Below are 15,251 nucleotides of genomic sequence, written 5' to 3' on the forward strand. Positions count from 1 at the left end.
TTGATGAGTTGCTCGATCGACTAGGCACGGCTCGCTTTTATTCAACACTGGATTTGACAAAGGGATACTGGCAGATCCCCTTGACTCCACTATCCCGAGAAAAAATGGCCTTTTCCACACCGTTCGGATTACACCAATTCGTCACACTTCCGTTCGGGCTGTTTGGGGCGCCCGCTACGTTTCAGTGGCTGATGGACCGGGTCCTCCGCCCCTACGCCACCTATGCGGCCGCCTACCTTGATGACATCATCATCTATAGTAATGACTGGCCGAGGCATCTCAAACATCTGAGGGCCGTCCTTAGGTCGCTGAGGCGAGCGGGTCTCACAGCCAACCCGAAGAAGTGTGCGATTGGGCGGGTGGAAGTACGGTATCTGGGCTTCCACTTGGGCAACGGGCAGGTGCAGCCCCAAATTAACAAGACCGCAGCAATTGCGGCCTGTCCAAGGCCCAAGACCAAAAAGGGGGTGAGACAGTTCCTGGGGCTGGCTGGCTATTATCGGAGATTTATACCTAATTATTCGGACGTCACCAGCCCGCTGACTGATCTCACTAAAAAGGGGGCACCAGATCCGGTCCAGTGGACGGAGCAATGCCAGTGGGCTTTTTCTGAGGTAAAGGCCGCACTGTGTGGGGGGCCACTTTTACACTCCCCTGACTTTTCTCTCCCCTTTATATTACAGACCGATGTGTCGGACAGAGGGCTAGGAGCGGTTTTGTCCCAGGAGGTGGAGGGGGAGGACCGCCCAGTCCTATACATCAGCAGGAAGCTGTCAGTGCGTGAGGGGCGCTACAGCACCATAGAGAAAGAGTGCCTGGCAATCAAGTGGGCAGTCCTCGCCCAACAGTTACTACCTGCTGGGGCGCCCTTTCACCCTCTGTTCGGACCACGCGCCCCTCCAGTGGCTCCACCGCATGAAGGATGCCAATGCGCGGATCACCCGTTGGTATCTGGCACTCCAACCCTTTAATTTCAAGGTGGTCCACAGGCCGGGGGCGCAGATGGTCGTGGCGGACTTCCTCTCCCGTCAAGGGGGGGGGGGGGGGGGGGGGGAGTCGGCTGCAGGCCGGACAGCCGCCCGGCCTGAGTCGGGCGGTGGGGGTATGTGGCAGCGGGGGCGTGGCCAAGCGCCGGTCTGTGACAGGAGGGTGGAGTCAGGGAAAGTAAGTGGCAGAATCACTACACCTGTTGTCAATTAACCTGTGTTTGTGTGTGTCTTCCCAGTGACCGCGCCCTATTTAAAGAGGGAGAGCAGAGAGCAGAGGGCTCTTCCCCGACCAGATACCTGCGTGTGTGTGTGTCTGTGTTTAATCACTGATGCTAGACTGAAAAGTGTGGCAATAAAAGCGCATCTTGCAAACCTGATCTCTGTCCTGCCGTCCTCTGTGCTCCACCCTTCCTTAGAAGTGTTACATTTACCTTACACTTTTCAAGTGGAATAAATACATTTGTGGGTAAATTAAGAAGAAGGCTTTATTTTTGTCACATGTACACTCAAATACGGTGAAATTACTCCTCTATATTTAAGCCAATATTTATATTTAAATATATTTAAAGAGAGTTCAAACATTCTTATTATAGACTGTCTCTGAAGCATAACCAATATATCATTCAGCGATTTTATAAACTGCTATTTTGACTGAAATTAAATGCCCTCTCCACAGTCACAGTAGTGTGTGGATATGTTTAACCACAGGCAGTACAGCATGTGTTTTCAAACAGATTAGCACTGCACTTTCTGTTATATTTCACTTCCTGATGACTGTGTAACCTTATGTGAACTCAACCCCTTGTCCATTACACACACACACACACACACACACACACACACAGAGGGGAGAGAGACAGCACAGTGAGCAGAATAAACAATAAATGAATACATTTGTGGGCAAATTATATGGCTCTGTGACGCCTGCATGTTTCAGCTTTTGGATGTAATACAATCTGCTGATATATCAATTTTTAATTGGCACAATGTTTTCCGCATGTTGCCATCTTGGTGTGACACAGTTTCACAGTTATGCTAATTAGTTCAAACTCCTCACGTTTAAAAAAAAAAAAGTTCCACGTGTTTGGTTATTTCCGTAGGGCCATACTGTTTACTGTACCTCAAGAGGTAGAAAAAAAGGTCCCAAAATGGAGAAAAGCGACTCTCAGCACATCAGAATGATCACATCTCTTCTGCATCACATTTTTCTTGCAAGATATAGGAAAATGCCATGCACAATAAAAAAAATTAAAATTTCAGATGACTTTGCAGTCAGCACCTTTAAATAAAAAGCACATAAAGGACTCTGGCTACATGTTGAAAAAGATTTTCCAGTCTGATAAAATGAACAGCCAGTAATATGTCTGATGAAAAAGAGGTATTGCTAATCACCTACCTAATATCATCCCTACAGTGAAACATGGTGGTGGCAGCATCATGCTATAAGGGTGTTCCTCAGTGGCAGGAACAGGGAGACTGGTAACAACTGAGGGGTGTATGAATGGAGCCAAATACAGTAATATCTTTGAATAAAACCTCCTCCAAAGCACACACATTCTCAGACTGAGGTGACAGTTCACCTTTCAACATGACTATGACCCAAAGCATACAGGTAAAACAAAATGAGTGGCTCTTGGGCAAGTCTCTGTACGGTATGTCCTTGAGTGGCTCAGCCAAAGCCCAGACTTAAACCCCATGAACATCTCTGAAGAGATCTGAAGACACTTGCCTTCCAATCTGAGGGAGCTTGAGAAGATCCATCATGAAGAATGAGATAAACTGCCCAAATCTAGGTGTGCAAAGTTTATAAATGCATATTGAAGATGTGCAGCTATAATAGCTGCCAATGAAGCTTCTACAAAGTAGTGAATAAAGGGTCTGAATACTTTTGTGAATAAGATTTCAGTTTTTGAATTTTAATTAATTTTCTAAAATCTCCTAAAATGTTTTCACTTCATCATGATGGTTGATTAAGTAGACTGATGGGTAAACTGCCAATTATGTCCATTCAAAGTCAAATCCACAGCACAATAAAATGTGCAACAAGTGGTCTGAATACTTTCTGAATCTACTGTATATGTTTATCAAGCTATAAGTGATAAGTGGATTTCAGTGTTATACAAAGTAATTTTTTCTCACTGATGAAAATAATTAAAATGACACAGGTCAATGTGCTGGTTCAGGAATAATTTAATCCACTCCCCTTTCTGAATTGTTTGAGCTGATACCCATCCCCATAGCTGGTATGCATCATTTTGTTTCAATATATTTTATTTCCTAATGTGGGGCGTCCTAACCACGTGTTAGTCTGTTTACAAACCACTCGGCCGCCAGTTCAGAAAAGTCACGTGAGGTCATGTGCGGGTCAGAGGTTGCGACTGTGGAGCCACAGCAAACATGGCGGATCGCCCAGATCGAATGAAAACTCCTAAATTGAGAAAAAAAACCCAGACAAATTTAAAGAAGCATCTGACATTGTCAGAGCCAAAACATGGCAGAAAAGAGAGGGAAAAAAACACGACAGACAAGCTGTTTCCATACCCAAGTGTAAACATTAGCACGCAGTGTTTTTCCAGCTCATTCTTTTTCACAGGCATGAGGCAGTGGGCAATACAGCGTGTGATTCAAGTACCTAGGGGATATTCTAGCTCCACAGGGTACTATTCATCTTTTTAATATATCAACCTGTGTCACTTTAAAATATATAAAGGAAACAATTAACAGTAGGTTTGTCAAAGCACATTTACCTCACTGTCTAGTCCAAGGAAAAGGATCATAATAAAGAAGAAAACTGCCCATAACTGAGGGATAGGCATCAAGGACACTGCACGTGGATAAGCAATAAATGCCAGCCCAGGACCTAGAGGAATAAAGACTGATGAGTATACAAAAATCTAAAATAATTTGGACCCATATAAATTCCAAAAAGATAGCCATGCAAAATAATTAATATGTTTCTGAGGGAGCGTTTAGAGATTTCACACACTTGCAACTGAGAAAAAAATTAGTGGTCAGCATGTTTTTCATGCTCATTTGTCACTTGTCATGGCAAAGATACATAACTGTTTTTGTTATATAACTGTTGTAATGGTTTTTGCCCCTGCAGTGAAGGTTTTCTTTTCTTGTAGTCTTGTTTTCAAAGAAAGTGAAAAGTAATATCAATATTTCCTCACGTCTGTATTTTCTTTAAAAGGTAAATTGACTCTGCCTCCATACTCTTGCCATACCTGACTCTGCCACCATTGAAATATCCATTCCCTGTTCATCTGCCATGAAGCCCAGCACAGAAAAAATGGCAAATCCAGCCACAAAGCTAGTCATGCTGTTTAGTAGACACAAGTACAGAGTGTCTCTGAAAAAAAAGGAAAAATACAAGATGCAATAAATTGGATCGTATGGAAAAAAAAACAAACACCACGGGCTCTATTCCCAAGCACATACATATACTAAACCTCAAAAGTCAAAGTCGTCTCCCCCCCGTGTCAAGACCTTGTCTTCCCCTGTGCCAAGACCTTGTCTTCCCAGGCAGTCTCCAGTCCAAGTACTAGCCAGGCCCTTAAGATGCATCGAAATGGAGATCGGCACCGATCTCCATTTCTATACCCCTCTGCCTCTTGCCTATTATGTAGCTCAGGTTACAGTAGGGGGCTAGTCCTCTGGTAACCATGAGAGTTTGACTCCCTGCTATCTGTATTGCAGAGTGCCTCACCAGATGGCAGTAGGTACCATTTTTATGATGGTCTTTGTTATGACCTGACAACGAGCAGAATCCCTAATCTCCCAGTCGAGAGGCAGACATGCTAACCACTAGGCTAACTTGCAGTATACTAAGCATCAAGCATCAAGTATTTAAAAATGGGTTTTTAATTGACAAATTTATTTACCTGTAACAGTTGTTGTCATATTTATTATAGCTTCCTAAAGCTGTCAGAGTCCCTGTGCAAACTCCATAGGAGTAAAATATCTGGCTACCTGCATCCATCCATACCTGAAATGAAATATACCACTTATATAGAAGATATATAAAATGCAAAAAAACCCAAAAACCCAACATCATTTTGCTATAAGTTTCTTCAGCGATGTCTAAGTTAATGTGTGCTACCTGAGGGTCTGCGAGGCGAGTAGGATCTGGGTAGAGATAAAATGTGATGCCACTAATTGCTCCAGGCAGTGTCAATCCACGCACCAGCAGCACCACCAACATCAAGTAAGGAAAGGTAGCAGTGAAATAGACCACCTGCGAGACATGATACTCTTACCATAAGCTAGAAACCCACATTTCTGTCATTCTATCAATCATTATCTGGCAGTGGCTAATACAGACACTGTGAAGTCTGAGCACTAACCTTGCCTGTAGTCTTCACACCATTAAACACACATAAGTAGCAGATGATCCAGGCTAGAAGGAGACACAGAGCCAGGTCCCACCTCACATTACCTATTTCTTCTATGCCACCAGACAAACCCAGAATCCTCTTCCTGTAAGCACAGGATGTGAACTATTACACTGACTTTCCTAATTAAGCTGAAGCATGTACAGTAGACTGCCACATATATACATATTGTTCTGTTTCCTGTGCTAATTCCCAAAACTCACTCCCAGAATTCCATAACTGGGGATGTAATTTTGTCTGGAATATTATCAGTCATGTTGTTCTTGATAAATTCCATGCAGTACTCTGTAAGACAGAAAATAAACTTGTTATAAAGCTATATGATGCAAGTGAACTGTTTTTGAGAATTATGACAGCAACATAGATCAGCTGAGAATTCAGATGAGAATGATCAGCAACAAAAGGATTTGCATTCCATTAGAATTTCACTAAGAGATATTTGTGCAAAGCTTAATCTTAGCTTAACTGAAGGGTTAGAAAAGAACACAGCATAACTCCAGATAGCTGTATGGGCAGTTAATGACCATGGCAGCAGTATTACCTGAGTTCCAACTATTATTGCAGTTAGCCCATGGGAGCTCTGAGCTGAATGAGAAGAATAGGTAGAGAAATGTCCAAGCCATAATAATGATGTAATAAGTTCCAGTGTACAGGATCACAATATGGCTACCATAGCCCAGTCCTGGGGGGAGGGGGTGTTTAAGAATATATTGTAGTAACACACAATTACAGTGGTGCTTGAAAGTTTGTGAACCCTTAAGAATTTTCTATACTTCTGCATAAATATGACCTAAAACACCATCAGATTTTCACACAAGTCCTAAAAGTAGATAAAGAGAACCCAGTTAAACAAATGAGACAAAAATATTATACTTAGTCATTTATTTATTGAATGAAAATGATCCAATATTGCATATCTGTGAGTGGCAAAAGTATGTGAACCTTTGCTTTCAATATCTGGTGTGACCCCCTTGTGCAGCAATAACTGCAACTAAACGTTTCCAGTAACTGTTGATCAGTCCTGCACACCAGCTTGGAGGAATTTTAGCCCATTCCTCCGTAAAGAACAGCTTAAACTCTGGGATGCTGGTGGGTTTCCTCACATGAACTGCTCGCTTCAGGTCCTTCCATAACATTTCGATTGGATTAAGGTCAGGACTTTGACTTGGCCATTCCAAAACATTAACTTTATTCTTCTTTAACCATTATTTGGTAGAACAACTTGTGTGCTTAGGGTCGTTGTCTTGCTGCATGACCCACTTTCTCTTGAGATTCAGTTCATGGACAGATGTCCTGACATTTTCCTTTAGGATTCGCTGGTATAATTCAGAATTCATTGTTCCATCAATGATGGCAAAAAGTCCTGGCCCACTTGCAGCAAAACAGGCCCAAACCATGATACTACCACCACCATGTTTCACAGATGGGATAAGGTTCTTATGCTGGAATGCAGTGTTTTCCTTTCTCCAAACATAACGCTTCACATTTAAACCAAAAAGTCCTATTTTGGTCTCATCCGTCCACAAAATATTTTTCCAATAGCCTTCTGGCTTGTCTACATGATCTTTAGCAAACTGCAGATGAGCAGTAACGTTCTTTTTGGAGAGCAGTGGCTTTCTCCTTGCAACCCTGCCATGCAGGCCATTATTGTTCAGTGTTCTTCTGATGGTGGACTCATGAACATGAACATTAGCCAATGTGAGAGAGGCTTTCAGTTGCTTAGAAGTTACCCTGAGGTCCTTTGTGACCTCGCCGACTATTACGCGCCTTGCTCTTGGAGTGATCTTTGTTGGTCGACCACTCTTGGGGAGGGTAACAATGATCTTGAATTTCCTCCATTTGTACACAATCTGTCCGACTGTGGATTGGTGGAGTCCAAGTTCTTTAGAGATGGTTTTGTAACCTTTTCCAGCCTGATGAGCATCAACAACGCTTTTTTTGAGGTCCTCAGAAATCTCCTTTGTTCGTGCCATGATACACTTCCACAAACGTGTTGTGAAGTTTCAGACTTTGATAGATCCCTGTTCTTTAAATAAAACAGAGTGCCCACTCACACCTGATTGTCATCCCATTGATTGAAAACAACTGACTCTAATTTCACCTTCAAATTAACTGCTAATCCTAGAGGTTCACATATTTTTGCCACTCACAGATATGTAATATTGGATCATTTTCCTCAATAAATAAATGACCAAGTATAATATTTTTGTCTCATTTGTTTAACTGGGCTCTCTTTATCTACTTTTAGGACTTGTGTGAAAATCTGATGATGTTTTAGGTCATATTTATGCAGAAATATAAAAAATTCTAAAGGGTTCACAAACTTTCAAGCACCACTGTAAATTATGGCATTTTTGTTAAAATAAATACAAACTAACAAACAAACATCTGCATACATATATGTGAGCATGTGTAATTCTTTTGCAACTGATTGTTTCTATCATTTTTGGAATATTGCTTATTGTCCATGTTGTTTGTTTGTTTGATTTACCTTCAAAAAGAGGGCAAATTTTCTTCCAGCATGTGATGCCACCCTGGCTAGTGTACTGGCCCAATGATGTTTCCAAGAAGAACAGAGGTATGCCACAGGAAAATAGGAACAGTATGTATGGCACAAAGAAAGCTCCTTTGAAATAGACAAATAATATTGAATATACAATACCTCAAAGTGACTTTAGCTGATGTACTAACAATTTTAATTTATCACATTCAAGAAAACTATATAAAGTGACATTTCTGTTATCCTCGTACACACCTTGCTTTCTATAAGCATCCTGCAGATTATTTGTGAAAGAGGGAAGCATTTGTATAATTCTGTTCACAAAGATGTTCACTAATTCTGTTCACAAAACCCACCACCTCATGCAGTCCCTGTCCTAGGGAAACAGCGCCATATACATATTTTATTTTTTATAGAAATACATTTTATGGGTAAACTTGTGCACATCTGACCATCACATCCATACATGGGCTTTTTCTAAACTGTTGGCACAAAGTTGAAAATACATATTTATCTAGAATATCTTTGCATGTTGTAACTTTAAGATTTCATCTCCGCTTTACCGTAGCTTCTCTTGACTTTCTTGCACTAACTGAGACCTGGATATCTCCACAGAACTCAGCTACACTGACTGCTGCTCTGTGCTTTCTCTCTCACTTCACAGTAAACGGCTAGGGGTGGTGGTACAGGTCTGCTTTTGTCCTGGAGATGGTGCTTCACACCTCTCCCCCATCTCATCTCAGCATCTCATCCTTTGAGTTCTATATAGTTACAGTTACTTCTGCAATCAACCTTCTCATTGTCATCTATCACCCTCTGGTCTACTAGCACTAGAATTCCAAGTATTTTCATCTGAAGACAAAGGGGGTGCCCGTTCTCTTTCTCTCCACACACACTCAATCCTCCTTCTTCAGCACAATTATCATCTATGCAACTTTACATTATTATGCAAATGATCAGTGCAGGTCAGTGTGAGCAAAGCAGCACCTGACAAATAGAAAAAACTTGTGCACACACATGTTTGGCACAAGTGCAATACACACATTAGTGCAGAATGTGTTAGAGACAGTATCAGATAGTGTAAAAATGTGTGCTTTTATGCAATAACAAAATCGAGTCAATAAAAAAATTACTCACGTGACATTTTTGTATATTTAGTGAAGAAGACAGAGTGGATTATATGTAACTGTGGGTGGTAAAAGAGAGCAACTGGACTTTTACCACCCACAGTTACTATGACCTGGATGACCGAGAATCTTCACAGACAGTGGATTATATGGAGTATGTGATTTCTGTGCATAGTGATCTAGTTATAAGTTAGGATTCACAGTATTGCTTTTATCCCTTTTTCCAGCTGAGCATAACCCCCTTTCCCTTAAAAAGTGATTAACGAGTTAATGTTGGTCCAATCTAATTATTCTTTTATTTAATTCAAAAGCAGAGAACCTGTATTGGTGACTATAATACAACAAACACCTATAAAATTTAAATACCTACTACTAAAAAACACCTAAGCCAATATGGGCCATTCAAATACAATGCTGCTCTTCAAATGGATTCTCTACATTAAAGAAAAAAGGAATATCTCCCCTTTTCCACCAAATCAGTTCTAGGGCTGGTTCGGGGCCAGTGCTGTTTTTTTTTTTTTTTTAGAAAATTTATTGAATCTAACACACATTATACAAAGGGTACAAGAAAATAAAACAGTATTGTTATAATTATGCCAGGGGATATATAAAAAAAAGCCTATACAGATAAAAGAGTAAAAGAGTATCATAAGCAGACGTTATACAATACAAAAATAGTTTCCATTCTAACAGCCTTTTCATTAGTGCTGGCAGAAATTGCAGATCTATAATGTTTCACATCTATACCAAATTCAATGAAGTTAGTTTTTTTGCTTTGAAATTTACATTTATGAATGTAGTATTTGCATAAAAATAACAAAAAATTAATCAAATAATATTGAGAGCCCACATACTCCTTTTCATGAAAACCAAACGAGACATTTTCCCACTTTAATGCAAAGTCTAAATGAATGGAATCTATGATGACACGAGCAAGCTTACTCCACAAAAGTTTTGAATAAGGGCAAAGCCAAAATAAATGAGTGATAGTTTCTCTTTCAGCCCCACAAAAAGAACAATTTATATTAATATCTTTTTTGAATTTCTGTAAATAAAAAATTGTTGGATAAAATCTATGTAGCAACTTAAAGGATATTTCTTTAACTTTGTTGGTTAAAAAGAATTTTTTAGGCAATAGCCAAACTTTTTTCCACCAGATGTCCCCCACCCACTTGGACCAGTGTGACAGACAAGAAGGAGTAGTAATGAGATCTTGTTTGAACAGTGTACGTACAGTATAGTTATATTTCTATTACCATATGGAGTAAGACAGTTCTTTCCAATACTTGTATCACATACACTGCCCAATGTGGGTAGATTTGGATTAGCCCCCAAACCTCTAAAGAGTGCAACAGTACCTAATGGTATTGCATCAAATACAATTGAAAATTCTTTTGGAGGAATAGGGATTCCATACATTTGTAAAAATTCTGAGTATGAATACAGTTGGCCATGCTGGTTAAACAATTGATTAATCAAAATAATATTATTATCAAACCATTGTTTAAAGAAAATAGACTTATTTTTATAAAGAATGTATCCATTATTCCAAATATAAAATTTATGAGGACTGAAATTATGCTTGTAAATTAAAGACCAAGCCATCAACATTTGTTTGTGGAAAGAAGCCAATTTAAGGGGTATCTTATCAACTTTGTAGCTACATTGTAAAAGGAAGTCAAGGCAACCTAGGGAAGAGAAAACATAATGAGGGATGAAGTTCCATATTGAGGTAGGACACCTTAAAAAATGCCTGATCCAGTTGATTTTAAATGTATAGTTTAGAGTAGTGAAGTCCAAGACATTTAAACCACCTTTACTGTATTCATCATTAAGATAGACTTTCTGACAAAATGGGTGCGATTCTTCCAAATAAAATTAAATAAAATCTTGTCTATAGCATCACAAATTTGTTTATCAACACTAAGAGACAGAGCAGCATAGGTTAATCTAGACATCCCTTCTGCCTTTGAGAGCAATACTCTACCTTTCAAAGACAGGTCTCTAAGTAACCACTGATTCAAATTTTTCTTAGTTTTTTCAATAATAGGGTTGAAGTTAACAGAAGATTGAAGAGAGTCATTTCTATCAATAGTGACACCTAGATACATAACAGAATCTTTCACCGGAATATTTGAAATAGAGTCAACATGACATTCTTTTATGGCCAACAATTCACATTTTTTTAAGTTCAGACGAAAACCAGATGCTTTAGTAAATAGTGAAATGATATCAATGGCAAGAGAAACTTGTGAGCTGTCCTTTAAGAATAGCGTTGTATCATCAGCTAACTGACTAATAGTGATAGTTCGATCAGCAATAGTGATACCCTGCAGAATACTTGATTTAAGATGAGTACATAAAAGTTGGGCAGCCAGTAGAAACAGATAAGGAGATATTGGGCAACCTTGCCTAATTCCTCGCTGTACATTAAATCTTGCAGAAGAACCATATTTGAGCTTAATAGAGCTATTAGCATTATTATAGAGGGTTCTAATGGTGTTACAAAAATAATCCCCAAATCCAAATTTCTTCAATGAATGAAAAAGAAAGTTGTGTTCCACGGTGTCAAAAGCTTTAAAAAAAATCTAAAAAAAATATAAAACTATCATCTGGGATTAAATGAGAATAATCAAGTAAATCTAAAACCAATCTTATGTTATCAGCAATATGTCTGTTGGGCATGAATCCAGATTGTTCTTCATCAATAACAGAAGGTAGAACTGTTTTAATTATTTTAATTATTTTATAATCATTGTTCAATAAGCAGATTGGTTGCCAATTATCTATATACAACAGGTCCTTACATGGTTTGGGTATCAGAGTAATTAAACCCTGTGTCATGCTCCAAGGCAGGGTGTTGCCAGAGATCTCATCTCATCTCATTATCTCTAGCCGCTTTATCCTTCTACAGGGTCACAGGCAAGCTGGAGCCTATCCCAGCTGACTACGGGCGAAAGGCGGGGTACACCCTGGACAAGTCGCCAGGTCATCACAGGGCTGACACATAGACACAGACAACCATTCACACTCACACCTACGGTCAATTTAGAGTCACCAGTTAACCTAACCTGCATGTCTTTGGACTGTGGGGGAAACCGGAGCACCCGGAGGAAACCCACGCGGACACGGGGAGAACATGCAAACTCCACACAGAAAGGCCCTCGCCGGCCCCGGGGCTCGAACCCAGGACCTTCTTGCTGTGAGGCGACAGCGCTAACCACTACACCACCGTGCCGCCCGTTGCCAGAGATACTTTCTTGAAATACTTGTAATAAGAAAGGAGCTACGTAACTGCAAGGAAAATGTTTTGTAAAACTCTGAGGTCAGTTCCAGGTGATTTGTTGTCTTTGAGGAGGCCTATGCAATTACTAATTTCTATAAGAGATAAAGGAGAATCACAAATATCTCTATCTGACTCAATCAGCTGTGGTATACTCTCTAGTGAGTCAAAAAAAAAGCAACACGTCTGTTTCAGAGTAATCCGTGGTATATAGGTTCTGGTAAAACGTAGAACAAAAATTGGATATTTGCTTTGGGTCATCAGTTACTATGCCATCAATGTTAAGTTGCTCAATGGTGTTAAGTTTTGCACGGTATTTTTCAAGATTAAAAAAATATGCAGAATTTTGTTCTCCCTCTTCAAGCCACTGTCTTCGAGATCTAACGAAAGCACCTTTTGCCCTCTTTTTATATACTTCATCCAAGTTCTTTTGCAATTCGATCATATTTACCTTGTCATCCTGTTAATGCGTCTGGTGATATTTGAGAGAGTAAAGAAATATTATTAATGATATTTGTTTCCTCTATTCGTCTAAATTTAGCCATGTCGCTTCCAAATTTCCTTAAATATTTGGCAGACTCATATTTAAACAATTCCCAGTTACAACTATAAGAATTTTCCACAGTTGCCTTAACAAAAAAATGTGAGATTAAACCACAGATGTTAGAATTCACTTGCTCATAGCTCAAAAGAGAGTTGTTAAGTTTCCAGTAATTAGATTTTTTGCAGATTCTGTCTAAAGAAAATAATTTAATAGATATAGAAATCGCTCTATGATCACTTTAAGGACAGGGTGAGATGTTTACTAAGATATTCTCTTCATTTATGCTGCTAGAGACCAGCCAATAGTCTAAGCGGGATAGTCTAGAGTTATCCTTGTTGTTCCAAGTGAACACAGCTTTATCAGGAAATTTATTTCTCCAAATATCCACTAAACTGAAAGTGTCCATAAACCTTTTAAGATAAGAATTTCTAGTTTGACAACCAGGTGGAAATCTGTCAATAGCAGGGTTGAGGACTTCATTAAAGTCCCCTCCCATTAATATGTGAGCCTCTGGAAATTTAGCTGACCAAAATTTAAGTTTATCTTCTAGCTCCATAAACAATTGTACATTTTCTGAGTTATCATTGTATCCATAGACATTCAAAATAATAAAAATAACCTTGTTTACAATTAATAACCTGACAGATAAAGTGACCTTTAGGATCTATGTCTGTATGTAGAACATCACCATTAAATTTATGCTTTAAAGTCAAGACCCCTGCAGACCTTTCGCTACAGTTAGCAAACCACATATCATTACCCCATTGGCTTCTCCAGAAATTAGCATCATTTGTAATTGAGTGAGACTCTTGACAAAAACAAAAATCTGTATTCTGCTGTTTAGCAAATAAAAATAAAGCTTTACGCTTTGTTACATTTCTTAATCCCCTGGCGTTAAAGTGCTGGTGCTGGTTCACAACTCATTCAACTTGCGAGCCAGCACGTCATTACGTCACTGTATACGTCAGTTACGTCGCTACGTTTGCATAAACCTCGGCGCGAATATCGAAGCAAAAACAACATGGAAGAAGCAGCAACAACAACAACAATAATAATAATAATGGATGACTTCGCGTTTGTACAGCTGCTGCTTCTCGTCGCTTAAAAATGGCGATCTTTCACGGTCTTGTTATTGTTGTTGGTCTTAACAACTCCGCCCCCCCCCACCCGCTGACGTAAGCGGTTCTTTCCTCTGGCCCAGCAGAGAGTTGGTGCTAGCCTGGAACAGTTTTTTCTGGCCCCAGAGCCAGTTCTTTGTCAGTGGAAACAGAAAACCCGGTTCCAAACTAAGCACTGGCCCTGAACCAGCCCTGGAACTACTTTGGTGGAAAAGGGGCAGAGCCAGTTCTTTGTTTCTTCCAGTTGTTTTCAGGAAGGAGATTAGAAACCAGTGATACAGTTAGAGGCCATGTTTAAACCCTAAACATAAACTGTCTCTCATTATATTGAGGGAACTCAACTGAGATAAAGGAATATGATGTGCCATGGAGAACACTCTCTGTAAGACCCAGCTTTATCAGGAAATTTATTTCTCCAAATATCCACTAAACACTAAACACATGCAAAGTGTTTGATCTGATTTAAACTGTGTTTATCTGCATCTGTCTTGGACAGATTGTTCTGACACTGTGAAGCCTGAGTTAAACTGAAAACTAGCTCATTAACTCAAGAATTCAACTTTGTGGTGTACCTCCATTTTGTAAACAACAAATGTAGTCTTATAAGTTTCATATTTAAAATATTCAATATTATATACTTAATTAAACCAGAATAAAAATGGTAGTCTCGTTATCCATGTGTTGTTAGTGTGCATCCAAAAAGAACTGTAGGACAAGTAAGCATTAGAGGCTGTGATTTGGTAAGTAAAGGAACATACCCCCTCCATTTTTGTAACACAGATAAGGAAACCTCCAGACATTTCCCAGACCTATGATATGTCCTGCAACAGCGAAAATAAACTCCATCTTACTGGCCCACTTTTCTCTCTGTTTTGGTTTGTTGTGGGGTTGTGCCATGGAGCCAGATACATTCACCAGCTTTAAAGTCACTGTAGGCTCAGATCTCTCCATGATGCAGCTGAGGAAGAAAAAAATGAATTAAAGAATTAATAAATGAATGAATTAAAAATATTATTCCATAAAAAAGAGAAAAATAATAATCATGAGTTGGACAAATGTTTATTCCTTTTATTAATGTATCTCACAAAATTGCTAATGTTTCACTGGAATTCTAAATGCAAATATAAAGTTACAGCATGTAGTTATAACATTAATCACATGATAAATATACCCCTTTTAAATGCAGTATGTTTGGCTACTTAAAACAAAGGAACAGCACATATGGTAGTAATCACATGCATTGCTGTTATGTAACTTTAGGAAGTTGATGTGAAATGGCGTCCATCTAGGCTGAGT

The 15,251-nt window shown here is 39.3% G+C and overlaps 1 protein-coding gene across 1 annotated transcript in view; it reads right to left on the bottom strand.

The window, feature by feature from the left end:
• LOC132885194 (sodium- and chloride-dependent GABA transporter 2-like) overlaps positions 1-14,906 on the bottom strand; it is a 36,027-nt gene extending 21,121 nt beyond the window's left edge. The window contains exons 1-9 of the mRNA XM_060919561.1: positions 14,714-14,906; positions 7,875-8,009; positions 5,925-6,065; positions 5,587-5,668; positions 5,336-5,468; positions 5,092-5,226; positions 4,874-4,977; positions 4,217-4,341; positions 3,737-3,849 (exon numbers count right to left, since the gene is read on the bottom strand). Coding sequence (XP_060775544.1) covers positions 3,737-3,849; positions 4,217-4,341; positions 4,874-4,977; positions 5,092-5,226; positions 5,336-5,468; positions 5,587-5,668; positions 5,925-6,065; positions 7,875-8,009; positions 14,714-14,906 — 1,161 coding nt within the window. The remainder of the gene's footprint in view (positions 1-3,736; positions 3,850-4,216; positions 4,342-4,873; positions 4,978-5,091; positions 5,227-5,335; positions 5,469-5,586; positions 5,669-5,924; positions 6,066-7,874; positions 8,010-14,713) is intronic.
• Positions 14,907-15,251: the final 345 nt, after the last annotated feature.

Source organism: Neoarius graeffei, chromosome 4, assembly GCF_027579695.1.
Source record: "Neoarius graeffei isolate fNeoGra1 chromosome 4, fNeoGra1.pri, whole genome shotgun sequence".
NCBI classification, from domain to species: Eukaryota; Metazoa; Chordata; class Actinopteri; order Siluriformes; family Ariidae; genus Neoarius; species Neoarius graeffei.